At 37.1% G+C, this 18818-nt stretch overlaps 2 protein-coding genes across 6 annotated transcripts in view; one reads left to right on the forward strand and one right to left on the reverse strand.

Moving 5' to 3' along the window:
• Positions 1-16125, forward strand: part of LOC103474770 (beta-galactosidase-1-like protein 2) — a 28746-nt gene extending 12621 nt beyond the window's left edge. Inside the window, exons 11-19 of one of the 2 annotated variants that reach the window (XM_008425982.3) lie at positions 355-435; positions 2904-3010; positions 7338-7484; positions 7748-7819; positions 8166-8244; positions 8389-8476; positions 10562-10676; positions 11324-11440; positions 13636-16125. In XM_008425982.3, the coding sequence (XP_008424204.1) occupies positions 355-435; positions 2904-3010; positions 7338-7484; positions 7748-7819; positions 8166-8244; positions 8389-8476; positions 10562-10676; positions 11324-11440; positions 13636-13722 (893 nt within the window). In that variant the 3' untranslated portion in view covers positions 13723-16125. Of the gene's footprint in view, positions 1-354; positions 436-2903; positions 3011-7337; positions 7485-7747; positions 7820-8165; positions 8245-8388; positions 8477-10561; positions 10677-11323; positions 11441-13635 lie in introns of those variants that run through there. The other variant, XM_008425984.3, reaches the window with a different exon arrangement.
• Positions 16126-16436: 311 nt separating this feature from the next.
• LOC103474772 (galactosylgalactosylxylosylprotein 3-beta-glucuronosyltransferase 1) overlaps positions 16437-18818 on the reverse strand; it is a 107290-nt gene continuing 104908 nt past the window's right edge. For all 4 annotated transcript variants that reach the window (XM_008425988.3, XM_008425987.3, XM_008425986.3 and 1 more), the window contains one exon: positions 16437-18743. The gene's annotated coding sequence lies outside the window, so the exon portion shown is untranslated. The remainder of the gene's footprint in view (positions 18744-18818) is intronic.

Consider the following 18818-nt stretch of genomic DNA (forward strand, 5'->3'; position numbering starts at 1 on the left):
CAATAAAGACAATTTCTATTCTAATCTGAAGACAGAAAAGTAAGCGTAATGCCCTCTTCTTAGAGTGCATAACACTGCAATTACTGCTTTTCTCATTCAGGAGAGTCAACAACCTCACCTCTGACCTCCAGAGGTCTTTCCACTTGTGCTGCTACTCCCTGAATGCCTTTTACCTTTTTGCCTCCGAAAGGCTCCATTTTCTGTCCAGATAAACCCAGAATGTGTTTCGGGCTGCTGCCGCTGCCTCAAGATGTTTGATAGGGGAGCGCAGAGAAAGCATCTGCCACGGTAAGAGGCATCCGTGCCTCTCTCCGGCTCCCAAACCTGCTGTTCTGATAGCGTATTATCTTTCAGATTACGATGCTCCATTATCCGAGGCCGGGGATTACACCACCAAGTATCATCTTCTGAGGAATTTATTCAGCAGCTACCACAGTGAGTGTTGCATGCTGTTGCTGAGATGGGCCTGGCATCTTTCTCTTCTGTCTTCTCCTTCCCTTTCATCTCCCCACGTAAGTTAATTCTTCTTGTAGAACCTGTTCTCTGTTGGCTCAAACAGGATAAAATTGCATATGATTACAAGTAGGGATTGGATTCAAGTGTTTGTGTACTTTTCCGCGTGTGTGAGCTCTCTGCCTTAATCAGGGGCCCTCGGCATGACTGGCAATCGTGAAAACAACATACATGTCTTGGATTCTGCTCACTGTTTGTGCAGTTTTTCCCTGTTTGTAAAACATGTCGTTTGTGATTGGGGGCAGAAGTCTCGAGTGTTTTGTGGCCAGGGCTGGCTCTTTGACAGCCTGAGAATGAATCCAGCATAACAAAGTAATAATTTGCCTGCTGCTGTGGTGATTGAAAACGGTTTGAAAGGCTGCCTCAGCGTGATGCATCCTTATGCTTTGTAGTCTGTTGAACAATAAGCATTGGCCTGAATATGACAGTGAGTTTGAGAATCCTCTGTGCTCTGCCCCACCACCACAAAGATCTGACCTAATTCTTTAATTAGATCATCTACATGTTTTATCATTGTTTGCCTGTCAAATTATGTACATTATGTCAGTTACTGTTGTGTATGCAAGCCTTTTCCTGTAACTCTGGAAAACCACTAGAGTTTCCATTGGGCATGTAGGAGATACAAAAAACATGTGGAAGAAGATGCACTGGTCAAACGAGACCAATGCTGAATTTCTCGTCTACATGCAAAATAATTGTTTTTGGCAGAAAACCAATACTGCACATCACCCTGAACACACAATTCTTACTGTCATATATAATGGAAACGGCATTTTTTTTTTTGCTGTGAAGATGGATGAACATAAATAATCCTGGAAGAAAAGCTGCAAATCACTCGAGATATGAGCTTCACCTTCCACCAGGACAATAGCCACAAGATTAGAGCCAGACATTGACGTCAAAGCTGCGTTACAATGGCCTTGACCTAAATCTGATTGAGAATTTCGGGCAAGGCTTGAAAATTGCTGTTCATAGACACACTCCGTTCAATTTGACTCAATTTGAGCTTTTTGGAAAATAATAATGGGCAGCATTTTCAATCTTATCACATACTCGGAGCTGGTAGACGTAACCCCAAAAACCTGCAGATGTAATTGCAGTGAGAAGAGGTTGTACAAATAATTTAATCATGGGGTAGAATGCACTCAGTTGCCTACAATTTCAGATTTTTATTTTTAAATGATCTTGGTAACCGTGTATAGTTTTTCTTTGAAAAGTAATGCTCTACTTTCTGTTGGTTGATCACTTAAAATTCTGCTAAGATATATTGAAGCTGGTGATTGCAAGCAGACAAAATATGAAACCCTTAGGTTCCATGAACATTTTTGCAGTGCTGTGCATGGTATGGAATAATACACCAGTACATTATACAGTTCTAGTTTACTAGTTAGTCCTGATTCTTTTAGTCGATGTAAGAAAGGAATTTCTTTGAACCTTTCTTACACTAAAATCAATTAGTTCATTATATTTTATTTGGATTTTATATGATAGATCAACTTGGAAGGAAAACAAAATCTTAAGTTTGCGGTATCCATTTGTATTCAGCCAATCTTACCATGAGACCCCTAAATAAAGTTCTGTGTAATCTATTACCTTCAGATGTCATGTAATGCATAGAAACCAGTGTGAATAGAGCTATTGTGTAATAACAGATAATACAGAAAAAAAAAAAGCCATTGCATAAGAATGAATCCTCCAATCAGTCCGGTGATAATATTTTATGATGAAGCGTCTTTTTTGTTTTTTTTTGTTTTGTTTTTTTTTCCCAACAAAGTGAAATTGTCGGTGTGATTCAGTCTGTGGCACAGTTTCTTCTTTTCATTCTTGCTGTGGTGAATTTGACAGAATGTAAGAGGGGTAAATGTTACACAGTTCTCAGACTTACGAGTGTCGAACCCAGGAAGAGTTGTTTAAAGGAAGTGTCGGCCATTATTCTCAAAGTTTCCCATAAGTGAGCCTCCTTTTACCACTCGATGAAAGGGGAATGCTGTCAGGCCGTCTCTAGTGCTGGTATACCTGTGAGATTTAACAGCTTTAAAAGCAATTGATGATCCTGGACAAACGCTGTTAGCGGTTGTTGAGAGACCGTTTCAGAAACTGATAAACAAATTGGCAAAAATGCTCCCCCACAGAGACTTAAAAGAAGTTTTCTGATGTTGCTTTTTCATGTTTGATACAGAGTGATACATATGAAGGAAAACATAAAAAATCTATTTCTATGAATACATTACTGGAAAGCCTGAGTTACTTTGATTCTTATGTAAGAGTTAGATTTGTTTTTTTCTTCCTGAGACTTTTAACTCTTTGAAGCTTTTTCAGAATGATGTCTCATCTCTTGACACATAAATGAAAGGGAAGTTGCCTTTATCCCCCCTTTTCCTTCCTTCCAGACCAACCACTTCCTGAACTACCCGCCACTCAAGAAAGGAAAGCCTATCAGTCTGTTGTCGTCCAGCAGCATCTCTCTCTTTGGGACAGTCTCCATTCAACTGAAAGGGTGAGAAATGTACATGCAGAAGAGCCTAAAAATAAGGATGCCATCAACTTATAAAGGAATAACTTATCATGGTTCGGAGAAAAGCTTAAAGGTTGCTTTTTAATAAACACAAGTCTGCCAGCTGAGAAGGCAACGGAGGAAAGTTAATTCTGTGTGTCTGGTGAACAGTTTGTGTTGTTTTGTTTCAATATGTTGCTAAATGACCCACTTACAAAACATTTTCTGCTTTTCCAAATAGTACGCTAGAGCTTTTTCTTTTTTTTTTTTTTTTTTTTAAATGTCCAGGCATTTCAAATATTTGATGATGCACTGCACCTAAAGGTGTATTTTCACTGTAGGAAACTTTTCAGGGACCAAGCTGTATTTTTGGGATAGCTTTTTGTGAATCAGTCAAAACCAGTAAAAATCTACCTAAAGAACATGGCCGCTCTAAATAGAGGGCTTTTTGAACTAAAGGTAAAGCTTTGGAAATGTCCTGCAGCTGGTTGAATAATCCCAGCAATTTCTGCAGTTATCTTCCAAATGACCATTCGCTGAAAGTCATATTTTGTACTAACTACAAATGCCAATAGGAATTTTAGATTTTTGTTTTCAGATTCACACTTTTAAACTTTAAACTGCTGAAAATTGCATGTTTTTTTTAGTGTTTGCATTCAAATACACTGACAAAATCTGCCAACCTTAATCTCCAGTGTCTTGCAGCTTGTGTCCCCTGGTCCAAATCAAATGTCTCTATTGTCTCCTCACCATGTCATTAATTTCTACCGCAGCCTCCTAATGATCTAATTATTTGATTCAGGTGTGCTGAAGCAGAGACACATCCATAAGAGAACTGCAGTTTGACACTTGTGTTTTAGCTGGTTAAGCGTAAAACATTTTCAGTGTTTATGTTCTGAGATGCAGAATAAATCATTCACCTGTTCACGATTGTTGGTGATTCACCAGCCTTTAGTCTGAATGGAACAGAAGTCTGTGTGATTAATATTCCTATAAGACACAACTTCCTGCTTTAATCATAAAAGATCTGTGAATCATTTAGACTTCCTGTGAGTTGAAAGTGATTTCATTTAGTTGAGAGCTTAATTGCTCTGAAACTGTCACAAATGACATTCTTAAATTGTAGATTTTAATCCTAATGAGAGCAGTGTTGTTGTTGTTTTTTTTCTCTTATTGTCGGAGATCAGACTTAAAACTGAATCAGCCTAAACATTTCCACAGTTTCCAACTCTACAGTGGAGATGCACATAAACACAACAGCCTAGTACAGGGGCCTGCAATCGTTACAATCCTAAGAACCGACATAGGATTGTAAAAATCCAGCAAAATAAGACTTGTTTAGAGCTGCTATGCTACATGTAGCTGCTATGCTACATGACCTTTTCAGACAAGGAAAAGGTCTGATAAATATCAACTTCAGTGGGTGCGTTTCCTTAATGTTGAAATTCACGAAAAATAATTTAAAAAGCACATAATTTTCAAATTAATGACAAAAGTAATAGAGTTAAAAATATATATTACTTGTATTTTTAGTATCATGCTGTTGTGGAAAATCTATTTATCACATGCAAAAACAACAGGTAAAACCAGCACTTATTATTTCTATTAAAAACATGTCATTTTAACCCAGAGTGATTAAGAGCCATTTTGGAAGGTCCACAGACGGCAGACCCCCGCTGGTCTTGTAAATAAGAAGGTGTCAGGGACTTAAGTTCTGAAGAAAAAAAATGTTCAGGAAGGCATAGTCGAAAACATTATAACATTTCTAAACATTTGTGAACATTTTGAAAGATAAAAAAGTCCACCTGCTCATGGCATGTGGTGCTTTTCCTCATAGTAATCCTTCATTTTATGCTAGAACCAGTTGGTTTGTTAGATGCTAAAAACAAAATCAACCTTAGTTTAATCTGAAAACTCTGATACTGTACTCATACCATGTCGTACAATCTACAAAAAGGGCCAAATATTAAATCCCAGAAAATGTCATCATGTCCAAGATGGGCTGTGAGGTTTAATTCACTAAATAAATGTCAACTTTTATTTACACCTATTAAACAACTGGCTGCCTGGTAGATAAGGATTTATAGTGCTTTTAGAGCATTGGTGACCTCTAGGTGCCACACTTTGCTGCAGTTAGCTTGTACTTTGGAGACTTTTTTTTATTATTATTATTTTATCTCCCTTGCCATCCTCTTCACTCGGGTGGTAAGATAAGCTCGGGTCAGCCTTGTGACCAGTAGAAAACAGAAATGGGCTTGTGAGTCACTATAATACTTTGATTTTTTTAAATGGTATTACAGTAACAGCTTCAATGTGAAATTGTGTTTTGGTAATTAAATATAAATTGATTTTTTAATTATTTACACATCGTCAGCAAATATAGATGGTGGAATATTTGCGTTTTTGTTTTTTTTTCTATCTGTACTGACTAAGTCAACCAGATGTTTGATTAATGGACACTTTTGAAATCTGTCTTTCTGATATGGGATCATTTTATTCAGATTAACTTCAAATTTGCTTTTAATACTTGTATGAGACAGTCAGACACAAGGGGACCTTCAAGGCCTGACCAAAACATTTCTCATAAGTTATACTGGTAAGGTGGCCTTCATGGGAACCAGTATTATTCCCCCATCTGAAGCTTTATGATTGTAAAGTAACCTGCTGTTGAAATAGTCTGATGAAAACCTTGAGTGGCCCCTTGCCAAAAAAAAAAAGATGGAAAACAAAACAATTGGTGGAATATCCCCTTTGAACCTTCCCACTTGTATGTCCACTAGTTTAGGTATGTATATCATGTCTCCTTACAGCCATTTATATTCAAGCCAGGTGTAGCACGTCTGGTGACTCTAACTCCATTAATTATTCAGTCTCCATCGCAATAATTTGCTCCCTATGAGATGCCAATTACTTTGGCCCTGACCAGCCACACACCCTTGTTTTAAAAAGAGTGGTTTCTCTCCAGTTATAGAGTAGGCTGTTGTGAGTCTATTATATCTAGGTGTGTGTTTGGAGGTTTGTGATGAAGTGTGTTGTAGCTCATAGTGTTTAGATTAGCTTGTTGGACATGCATCATGTTCTTCCAGAAGGTATGAAGGACAAGGTTGCTTAGCAAAAAATCTGTACTTGCATGGATTTCCTTCTGAAAGATGCTGACAATAACAACCTTGAACATGTGGGGGAGACATTAAAGGGACTTAATATTTGAACAATCACCTTACCTAATATAGCCAAGCCACTAATTGCATTAGAAAGAAGTGATTGTCAATGAAATTTGTTTTTTAATCTCGCCTCGTTTAACTGTAGCGTGTGGAAATTTGACAAACCTGGCTGATTTGCATTATTCCATATAACGCAGCTGGCATGGCGTGGCTCAGGGTTGACTGGCACATTCCCATTCAGTCTCCCAGATCCCTCTGAAATAGCTCTGCTGCTACAGGAACCCCAGTGTGGTTGGCAGCTGTATGGGTACAAGCATTACCCTGCTCCTTTCTGTGCCTGAGCACATTGCCAAAACAATTGGCACTGCACTATTTTCACTTTACTATATTGTTATTTTCATGATGATGATTATTATTATTATTATACATACTAATAAAGAATAATAATGCCACTGCTGTTAAAAAATATGTTCTGCATCATTTGTCACGTGCTCTACCTTTGTCATATTTTTGACTAAATAAATAACGTTACCAAGTAAATATCAAAAATTGTGATAAAAAGTGTGACAAATCCTCATTTCTCTCACTTATTTTTGTGAGTCCCAACACTGCCTGCAAGGTATACCTCTGACACTTGAAATTAATTAGCTGGCAAACATCATATTCCAGATAGTCTAATAGTCCAACTGACTTTCCAATATTAAGGTACATAGAGTACAATTTGTATGTCTTGTTTTGCAGGTGTGTACAATAGCAATTTTCCAGCCCGGCCTCTAGGGGTCGCTAGCAAACAAATGACTGAAGAACTGTGAGGCAAAGGAATATACACTTTTCCGCTGTCAATTCTTTACGGAAGCCCTTCCTTACTTCTTGACACATTTGAAGTTTTTTATATGTTTGCAGTCTTTGTACATGGGGCCCCTCCTCTTAGTTTAAAGTTTTAGTAAAAGTCATCACTTCAGAGGAAGTCATGCTGCAAAGAGGAAAACGAGAGCACGTACTCTGAGAGTGAATTCTGTTTTAATTTAGAGCCCAATTTAAGTAGACACTTTAAACCATGTGCAAATCTATGCAAACAAGAATTCCTGCAGCTCATTTTTGCTCGTTTGAATTGTCGTTTTATGCACTGTTTGTTTGACTCTATGGTTATGCTTTTGCATACTTTGCAGCCTTTCAAATCTGAGAGGCCAATAAACATGGAGAACCTCCCTGTCAACAACAATAATGGCCAGTCCTACGGCTACACGCTGTATGAGACGGTCATCACCAGCGGAGGAACTCTCAACTCCAAGAACAACATCAGAGACAGAGCACTGGTGAGACCAAGGGATCCAACACATTTTACTCTCGTTTATTAGAGCACTTGTTCAGAGGAAGCTGCAGTGTTACTTCGTGAAGTTCACACCTGTGATTAGCTTGTTGAGTTTCAACCTAATTAAAGCGATGGTTTAATTTTGGAATAATTGCCCCATCTCTGTTTTCTGCACATTTGTGATTTAAGCGGTTGGCTCTTTTTCTGTTTTTTTTAGCTCTTTCTGTCTTTCTAAATATGGATTTTTTTTTGTCCCCATTGTTCCAGGTTTTTGTGGACAAACAATATGTTGGTGTTTTGGACTATAAGGTGCAGGAACTTGTAATACCTGATGGGAAGGTATTGAGTTTTTGTGTCCTTCTGTATATATTTTAGACCCTGTGTGCTGTTTCAGAGAGATACAGTTTTTAATATTTAACAACCTGCAGCATGTGAACGCTTCAGGGGATACTGATAGATGTTTTCTGGCAGCAAAGTGCGAGTGTGAAGCCAGCAGCAAATCGTCTTCTAAGTATTTATTTAGCAAAAAAAAAAATTGACAAAATCTGCAATCTTTCTTGGAAAGAACTTGCTTAAAATTTCATAAGAGCTTGGCCGTTTTCTATATTTTTCTGTGTTTTTTTTTTTGTAAACTGCTGCAGTTTCCTTGAATGCAGCTCATGTTTTATGTATGTTTATACTGAAGGGAAGCAGAACTCTGGGCTTGCTGGTGGAGAACTGTGGAAGGGTGAATTATGGGACGACTCTGGATGAGCAGCGCAAAGGTACAAAAACATCAAAAAGCTAATGATTTTAGAGATGCCCAAGTGGAAGCAAGATTTAGAGAAAATCTTGAATATGATCAACTACACGCCATATTTTAATTTATTTTTCAAAAAACTGAAAATGGCATTGACTCATATTTTCAGGTCTTGTTGGTGATGTTGAGTTAAATTCGAAGGTCCTCAGAGGCTTCATTATTCATAGTCTGGATATGAAACCAGGCTTTTTAAACAGGTTTGTGTCTTTAATTACACTTCTATTGCTCCTTATGTTTTCGTTTCTTTTTCACTACGCCTGCCATCCTCTCATTCATCCCAGCACATTTTGTCTCCCAATTAGTATGATTACAGAGGCAACAAAATGGCAAAATTCACAAAATAAAACACAGTCACTTTTTAAACCCTCTTGATTTATCAACCCCAATGATTTCCTCAGTGATTTCAGCGTTGGGGCAAGAATCATGATTCCCACTTCTGGGTCAAATTTGTATGGCCCCTCTTTTTATTTGTTACTTAATGGTTTTATAGATCGAGTATAATTCGAGTTCTTAGTGTTGTTGCGTGCAAAACTGACAGGCTTGTAATCAATAAGTCACGGGACTGATCCTGCGTATGCTGTCCTTTAATCTTTGTTGCCCGTTATGGCTAATTCATATCTAAGAATAAACAAAAGAGAAACTAGTGCCATTACCAGCCACCGTTCTCACAACAGAACGCAGAGATGTATCGGCGAGTCTGCTGGCATGCAGTGTCTCTCGGCTTCTAGCTCCAGTTGCAATATAGCAGATGATTGTGAGGGGAACTGAAAGTATCATTAGAGCATTCCTGCCAGCGCTCTATAGGGTCTGTTTCAGAACCGCCTCAGGGACAGAGCTCTAAACAGAGATTTCTCAAAGCCTGTCTGTCAACTTTTATTGAACTCCTGCTAGGGTTATGCACCTGATACTATTGCACATATTTATTTTATTTGATCTGTTTTACACTGGTTATATTTCACTACAATTACGTTGTGTGCAAAATATCTAAAAAGCATATTTAGTATTTTTGTTTTCATATTAAGTGGCAAAATCTTTATATATATATATATATATATATATATATATATATATATATATACTTAACTATACAACTATGAATCACAAATGCAAGATGGAGTAATAGAAGCTGGATTAAAATAGTTGTGAAGCTAAACTTTTTAACTTGAATCTCTGAGTTTCAATGCAAGATAACCAAGAGATCTGTTGTTGCATCATCAAAATCTCTAAGGTAGATCATTTTAGAGTGATCCAGGAAACGTGACCATGTTCTTTACTTAGATGCTGGAATCGGGGGAAATTCTTTTGATTATTTTCACCTTTGAGCATTCTCACAAGAATACGGAGGGTATTATCTGTAGTGTGAGGAAGTTATTTCCTTGTTTTGTTGTTTGTCTTCCAAGCCAGAGACAGACCAGAGAGAGGGAATCCCTAAAGCAGATGTCTGGTTAATTTAAATCAAGCCAAGTCTATATTTGTTTAGCAACTCAGATTCTTAAAAGCATCTAAATGTGTGTTTTCTACTGTTGTTGAGTATGGAGGGCAGTATGAAGTGTACTACACATCTCACAGCAGTCATTGCATCTGATGATGTTAATACTTGGAAGGATTAGTGTAGAGATTTTCAGGTGAATTATGCAAGAATAAATTCACCCCAAGGCTCAAGCCTTATTCTCACATTAATATTTCAGTACTGCAATAACAGAATGCACCCCTCTACACAGTTTACATGAGATTTGTGTTTCTTTACTGTATGCTTAATACATTCCTGCTTGGATAATAATGACAACAATAACAACATGGATGCTTTCCCCGAAATTGTAAAATTAAAGCTAATGGAGCACAAATTGTGGATGTGCTCGGTTTTAAAGCCACTATGAGTCCCCTTCGGTGCAGATGTTTTTTTTGTTTTGTTTTTTTGTGAATGCGTGCGTCTTTGTGTGTGTCAGTATCATTCTGAAATGTCAAGGCCTGAAGCCCCTTATAATCGAACACTAGAAATTCCTACTTCAGGAAGAACTGTTGGTTTTCTATTATGACTGCTTTTTGAATTTGCTCGGAGGCGAAGCATAACCTACAGTCTTGTTGAATATGAATACTTTCCCTGAATCCATTTCCAAACTTTCACTTGGCATTCACTGCAGGCCAATAAATATTCTATGACAGACAGAATATCATGCTGGCTCACAAACAACCATATTGTGCTAAAGATTGTCGTATATTATTTTAGGTAAAAGTGCAAGTGAATGCATCAAAACAATTCATCTGTTTTTCTCCCCTCACAGCCTTCAGACCACAGGCTCCTGGGTGCCTATGCAGCAGCAGCCCTCGTTCCCGGCCTTTTTTCAGGGCAAACTTTACGTGAACAGCTCTCCTAAAGACACCTTCATCAAACTTCCTGTAAGTTGGGGCTTGGAATCAAAAACATAACCGGTTAAAACCTTCCATGAAAGTCCTGTTAATATATCCTCATCTTAACTCAAAAAGGAGCAGTCCTGGGTTATATGTAGCAGTAAGACACCTATTCAGTTGAACAATTAAATGCATGTTAATTTGATAAATTACAGAAGAGTCAACTGCCATCTTCCTTGTGCCTTAATGATTACATTGAAATGTACTGTAAAATATGATAACATTAAAAAAAATAATTACAGTTCATTTCTGTAACTACACATAATCTAGAGAAATGTGTCTCTAGCTTATGTCTTTGTTCACCACCTTATTTGCCTCTATGAAGGTTTATTCTGTTGGCCTTACTGTGTGCTGCTTAATGTGTAAATTATGTAATCTGAACTTTTTTACCTACCTTGCTGGATTAATTTATCTAAAAAAATTAGCTTTACCCTTTTTGGGATTTCTGAGTCTTGCCATAAATTGCTCGTATGTTTTGTTTTGTACCCACTAGATCTCTTGTGGGTTCTAAAATATTTATAGGGTCTCTTTGAATCTTAATATATTCTCAGAAAGAATGGGACTCAGGAGACATAAGAAAAACAACACTTTGGACTGTTTATGTTTACGTTCTGATTTGCAACCTCGTTTCACAGGGATGGACCAAAGGGGTTGTGTTTATAAATGGCAGGAATTTGGGAAGATACTGGTCTATTGGACCACAACAAACACTTTATGTCCCAGGGCCCTGGCTTCACAAAGGAGACAACCAGGTACTGTGTAATATACACTCATGCACTACAGTATCCTGCAGCTTATGTAGCATGTTATAAAAAAGGTCATTTTTTCTTATCTGTTCTTACTCATCTTGCCATGTATGTTGGGAGATTAAACTGTTAACCTTACATGTATCTAAACATAAAAAAAAAATTAAACATCTAGTCCGATTATGTGTGTGACATATTTACTGCATCAGGAAAGGGTCATCCATTTCTGATGAGTTTTTTTTAATATATATATTTAAGGATTAACGGACACTCCGTGGATTAAAGTTAATCCATGTTGTTGAATGCTTAGCTGAATGAATCAAAAGTTAGGTGGGGCTGCCATAAGTTTGAGCCCCTTCTTTCATTGGGCATGCAGAACACAGTGAGTCTTTATGTGTGCGGGCCGAGCATCTGGATAGTGGAACATGGGATTCATAGTGATAAAGTTGGGTCATTGCTGCACCATTGACCCTACAAAATGATATAGGTTTTGTCTCAGAGTTGTGACACTCATGCCATGGATTTTTAAAAAACATATTTAAAAAAAAACAACAAAAAAAACATGACAGCCTTTTCTTTTACGGGTCACATGTGTATAAAAAAGTATCAGGGATCAAGGAGGTGATGCTGGAGCATCGTGTACTTAAAGCTGCCAATCTTCCTAAGCCACTAAACACAAGGCTGATAACAGCGTGACGAGGTTGAGTTTTGTAACAGTGTCTGCCTTTCATGAAGTTAACTATTTCACATAACAAAATGACTTGAAGGGTATTTATTATTTTATTAGACTAAGATGTAACACCATCTAGCAAAAATGTGCACTACTTATGCAGTCTGTATATTTTCACCCAAAACTGGTTCATGACATTTCTGGTGACAGCTTCTCAAGATATTCCTAAAATAGCAGCACATTACAGAGGATATAAGGAGTCACCTCTTAGTGACGTATAAACGAGGTCATGATAAAGCAACTCAAAACTTTTTAATGTATAGTTTCACATTTGTCCTATACGATCAAACCGAAAAACAAACAAGTTTGTTTGGGGGAGAAATGGAACACAAAAATGCAAATAAGTGGTTGCATAACTGTGCACACATTTTAAGTGATACTTGATTAAACCATCTTTTTGTAGAATTGTTTTTTTTTTGTTTTTTTTTTTCTTTTGGAGTCTATTGGCATCCCACATCTTGAATTTCCACTATTAGCTAACTCTGGCTTGTGAAAGTTTAGTATATTAGTATATCATCAGACTATGCAGAATATGTCACAAATCCCCTATCAGTTGTACTTCTATACTCTTTGTATGTAATTCAATCCTTAAATCTTAATTTTCTCCAAACATTGAAGTTTTTTTTAAAATTTATTTTGTCAAATGTTCACTGTGATGCCAAAACATAAAATTCACCTTGAGCTTTCTGGTAGCCACTTTAAGGGTGTAAGCCAAGCTGACTGGCATGCCGCAGCATGGAGCTACCACCACCATATGTTACTGTGGATTTGATGTTCGGTTCCTAATTTATTGTTTTTACTCCAAAATTCTGGTTTTGGTGTATAAGGACAGCTGGACTTCATTTCCAATAAATCAGATACAATTGATGACAGTCAGTCGAATCTGATGACAGTCAGTCGAATCTGATGACAGTCATGTGTCCAGAAGATAAATTGAGGAATTAAATTAAAAGATGTCTCAACAAAGCTCTGTTTTTTTAGTGTTCAACTCTGGTTGTTGCTACTTTCAAGTGAAAATGACCCCAAACAGATTTGTTAGATTATTGTTCAGCTGTATAATTTGTAATATGCCACCTTAAAGGTGGATAAAGTCCTGAAATATATGATTAATATGTGAGCTTCTTGTGACCTAAAAACATGTCATTTTAACAGTGTTCTGTCTGCAAGCTATTCAGTTGACAAAGATTTAGAAAAAAAGAGCAAATAATTAATCTATTAATCTATGTTTGCATAATTATGGTTTTAATTTCTAGCTAAATACAAACAGCATGTTTACATAAAGAATCCATGCTTAGTATTTTGAAAAGTTTTTATGTTTACCACTATGTAGTTTCTCATAAATTTCTTAGGCGACTTTGTCCATCTTACTTTCCAATTCTTTTTAAGAGACTGCTTACATTGACACAAAACCACTCACTTTCACTATCCTTTCGTGGCCTTGGCTGAGCTTCTTTTCCCTGTGCTGTCATAGGTTATGGTGTTTGAAGAGCAGGAAGCAGATGGTAGACTCCAGTTCACCAGCAGCCCTGACTATGGCATGACTGTTGATGTCCAGTGAGGATAAGAGGAGAGCGTATGCTAAGGAAGCATGAACAGAGCAGACTCGACTGCTGTTGGTTATGTTTACATGGATCTGGACCGCCTGCCCTGGTCAGCAGCACCAAGGTGTCAAGAAAACTTTTAATTGATTTTCCCAGTTTGTCTTACCGGCCATATTCATGGCACGTTGTTATATTTAGTTGATGGGTATCATTCGCTCTTTGTTGAAAAGATAAATCAATAAATCTGGCTTGACCTCTGTTTGTAACCATGGCCAGGGAAGCTTGTCTGCTATTTATTTTTTCTCCATCCCTTCCTGCCTCATCCTTTGATGATGCTCTGAAAGCCTCTGCAGAGAAATCAAGGTTACAAAATCGCTTTGAGGATCTTTTTTTTTGTGTGTGTAAACCTTACACCATGATGCTCGTTTCTTGAAATATTTTTGCTGCGGTTGTTTTTGGCAAAAAACAAAACAAAAAAACCTTTAGATATCTGTCTGATTCCGACTACCTTACAGTGCTTTTAAAAAAGTATTCACACCCCTGAAGCATGAACTTTTATTGTATTTTATTGGGATTTTATTTGATAACATCGCAATGTTATCAAATAAACTGCACAGTTGTAAAGTGGAAGAAAATTAATAATACATGTTTTTTTTTTTTTTCGGCCTAATGAATTTGTGAAAAGTATGGCATGTTTTTGTATTCAACAGCTCCGAGTAAATACTTTGTAGAACCTCTTAACAGCGGCGGCGTTTACAGGTGATGGATTGAACAGTGCTCTGTGAGATGTCCAAATCTAGGATCAAAGGGATTGTAACACATATAGACTCAGCAATTTTACTGGAAAACCTCACATCCTTTTCCTTCCACTTTACGCACAACTTTGTGTCAGTCTAACACATAAAATCTCAATAAAATTTGTCAAAGTTTGTGGTTGTAGTACAATAAAAAAAAATGGGGAAAAAATTCTGAGGTAATGAATATATTTGGAATCCACCGTATCACCTTCTATATTATTACAAATTAAGCGGATGCAAAAAGTACTTTAGTTAATAGGTAATGAAGTGATGAATACTAGATGACAATTCAGATTTGCTACCTCTGTGTTGTAAAAAAAAAAACTACAGTTCATACAGTTCAACTTGCTTTTTTTGGGTCAGTAACCTATTTTAAATCTGCAGCCCTAAAGGAATGACTCCTTGGGACAGAAATGCATACAGTTTGGTTAACCCCCCGCCCCGCCACATCTTCTGGAAACAACACTCTGGGCTACATGAATTTTTTTTTTCTCATTTATTTATCTTGATTCAACTAACATTTGTCTGAGAGTTGCTGTGGCAAATAAACAACCTTAAGAGTCACATGCATAAAAAGTGAATGAGAACAGGTGATGTGGAGATGATAAAAAAGACTATGTGTATATGTGTAAAGTGTATTGTGCCTTAGAGGATGTTGGTGTATGCTGTGGGAAGGCTGGTTAAGTAAACTATTGCTTTATGCAGTGTTTGTTAAAAAAACAACAAACAAAAAAAAAAAACGGATCAGATGTGAAGAGATTTTTGTAACATCATGTTCAAGGCGAAGCCCTTTCAATTGTTCTGCTGCTCTATGACACAACACACAAAATTACATCACATAACCGTATTCAACCAGTCCGACCACATGCTGATCTGTACACTGCAGTATCATTAGTCAGTCTGCACCTTGACAAAAGCAATATCCAGAAAACAAGAACAGTAATTTACTTTCCCCCTGAATCTTGGTCAGGGGGGAACAAGCAACACCTGTTGTCATTATGTTTCTATACAACCCGACATTTTTCCACTTCAGACCACAAGTATTGTTTTGTTTTGGTGCCAAACACTTCAGGTGGATTCTTTCATAAGAAACGCGTTCGAGTGGAACATGATTATCAGCATCGTGCCACCATCCTGCTAACGATCTACATAATCCATGTATGCTGTGCGAGAGCGTGCTTTTCTAGAGAGATAAAAACAAAAACAAAAAAACAGCAGCTGCTGTAATTAAATTGCACATCCAAAGTTGAAATAAATATATAAATAAATATATTAAATTTTGACACTGAATAAATAACTGGAGGGTAGCTGGTGATGTTCATCATGGCTAATCCCTGCGCGGGGGTAATATCATGCGGTCAATGAAAGCAGCGCAGCGTGGTTAGAGAGATACAGCCATTTTTCTGCATGTGTGTCTAATCATTGCCAAGTAAAATGTGTAATAACTTGGATTCTCTTGCTGAGCTTTAGAATAACATCTGGTTACGTTTTTCTTTTTTTTGTATTGTGCAGCAGTTAACATTACATTCTGTCTCATTGGTTAGGGAGCTGCACAGAATGAGTCGGGCAAAGCACCGAGGCTTAGTGTTTAAATTATCTCCAGTTTCTACGGCGGGACAGCAATAGATAAGGACCACCACTGGGTATTGCAGATGGATGATCTGTCAAGCAGAGGAGAGATTCCATTATATTATGAGGTGTGGAATAACTTTGTAAAAATGATCAGCTGTACTGCGTGATTACTACTGATGTCTATCGTTAGGGCTGCAGATACTCTCCTCGGTGGTCCAGTTAATGTTTGACATGAGGCTACGTAATAATGCATCAGATACTACCAGCTGTACTAAAGATACTGGGTCCATATTGCAACCAGGAAAAAAAATAAAAATAAAAAATTGTGCTTTGCCTACATTGACTTCAGAGCTGAATGTTAATTATTATTATTTTTTTTTACATATATCACATTTTCAGGGCCATGCATTAATGTTTACGCTTTTTTAAAAATTCGATTTCTGATGCTTCTTAATTTTTTTTGTTTTTAATATTCATAGACAATGGCATTTAGCCAATATCTGACGCAGATTTGATGTGCCCAGACAAAATAAAATAACAGGATTTAGATATATGGAGGACCAAAAGTGCCACAAAATAGTACATAAAAACATCTAACAGGATTTACCTAAATGAGTCATTACATTTATTAATGTACTGTGGTGTATTGTAAAGTAGTCTGAATTGTCATTGTGATTACCAATAAGACTTTAGTGGTGAAATAATTCTATTTTACCAAAAGGCCATATTTGATTAGTAGCAATATTTATTTGATTTGTAATGTTTGTCTGTTGTTCATAAAGACACTTTGAAATTCAGTCATTCACTCTTCAAATGTCACCAGAATCCAGAATTTGGACAGTAAAAATGAGAAGAGCTGCAGTATTTCAGAAACACTGACACATTTTGAAATAGCTGCATCGGATCAGCACATCAGTGAATAGATTCTTCATAACATGACCTTACAAAGAACAGGTTTCCTTTAAAAAAAAAACCTAAGGAGTGTGAAGATTTTATTTTAACCTAAATTTCTATTCCAGCCATAGAAGCATACCAAGGCAAATCTTATGAAATCCTAACACCCCCAAAATTAGGAGTGACTTCTATCTAGACACTGCTTAAAAAACTTTCTGGAGGTTTAAACATCCAGCCTGTTCCTGGTGGTGCTGCTGTAGTATTAATCTAGGTAAAGATAGAGGAAGCACACTCAGTGAATTAAATAATAAAGGTTCTGCTATAAAAAGACTGTTTAATTTGTTAAAGGTGGTTTTCCCAAATGTTTTTAATCTCTATTTGCCCTGCGAGATATTTTGTTTGTATGCAAGAATAATGGTCTGAAAGTTGTGCACATAAATCAGGAAACTCATCCTTTATTACAGCAATGAGACAAATGCCTCACCAAAGAGAGTCCATGTGAGTGAAAGAATTTCCTTCAGACCAAATCCGTCATCTTCAGAATATCTGCGTCAGCTCCGCCTGCGGACTGACGGGCATGCAGAAAGAAGAGAAAAACTAAATTCATTTTGCACTGCAGCACAAAATCATTAGATAATTAATGACATGTTTTCTTAATTATATATTTGGTAAGGTATTTTTTTTCCCTCTCTAATGAATACATTTCAATGTGGCACTTTTGGGCCTCTGTAGGAGTTGATGTTTATGTATCTGAGCTTGAATGAAAGACTCTTCATTTTGAAGGTGCCGCAAACTAAATGTTCTCTTAATAAAGTCTCACACATTCCACCAGTATTCTGTAAGACGAGTGCAGACAGTAAATGAGCTTTATCTTTCAGTTTCAATAATTTAATAGCCTTGCATTCATACATAAATTCAATAGTTCAGTGCATTTTACCCCAGGCCTCCGATTGGTCTCATATTTGTTTGCTACGTATAAACCCTTCCTCAAGAGAAAACCCTTTAATTTTAAGTGCTAAGAAAAGTGTTAAGTTTTTGGGATTTCTATATTTCTCAAGTTGAACACCAAAGTTGAGTTTCTCTTTTAAGTGTACGTGCCTACGTGGCCCACTGTATATGCATGAGTTTTAATGATGGCGTAAAATTGACAATGATAACCCAACAGGATATGAAGAGAAGAGTCAATACAGGTGAACTAGCAGATCAAGTGTTCATAAAACTCCTAAACCAGTTAAATTAAATTACAGCAAACATTTGTAGTTATTAAAACAACATTTCTTCCTTGCTGAAAGTGAACTCAACTTTTTTTTGTTGTTGTCTTTTTTCTTCTAAATCCAGCACTGATGATGTGTACCACATCCTGAACCTCCTTTTGTGTGCAATGTGCAGATCCTGGTCCGTTTCTTTAAGATCCTTTGCGTTATTTGCGGAGGAAGGATAGTTTTCAGACCTGCTTGCCTGTTCCTGTCTGCTGGCTGTATGCTTTTCATATTGTGCTGTCCCACCCAACCCCCGGAGAAGGTGCAGGTAAACCTCGTTAGAGATCCGTCCTCTTTGCTCTTCAGTGGTAGATCCGAAGAACGACTGCTGCCTCTGCCTGCTGTGCTTTGATATGATATAGTTGACATGTTTTTGGTCCATATTTGAAAAAATATTTTTAACCCATGTCGTATTCCTCCATTTTGTTTCCTTAGAATTAAGACTTGATCACTGTTGAACAGTTTTAAAGAAACCTGACTGCTTCCCCTCCCCACCGCAGATGATAGGCCCACCACCTGCAAAACAAAACAATTAGTTAGCTGAGAAGTAGCGTTCATGTTTAATTTAACTCCATTACCCTCTTTATTTCA

This window comes from Poecilia reticulata, chromosome 13, assembly GCF_904066995.2.
Source record: "Poecilia reticulata chromosome 13, P_reticulata-male-v2, whole genome shotgun sequence".
Taxonomy (NCBI): Eukaryota; Metazoa; Chordata; class Actinopteri; order Cyprinodontiformes; family Poeciliidae; genus Poecilia; species Poecilia reticulata.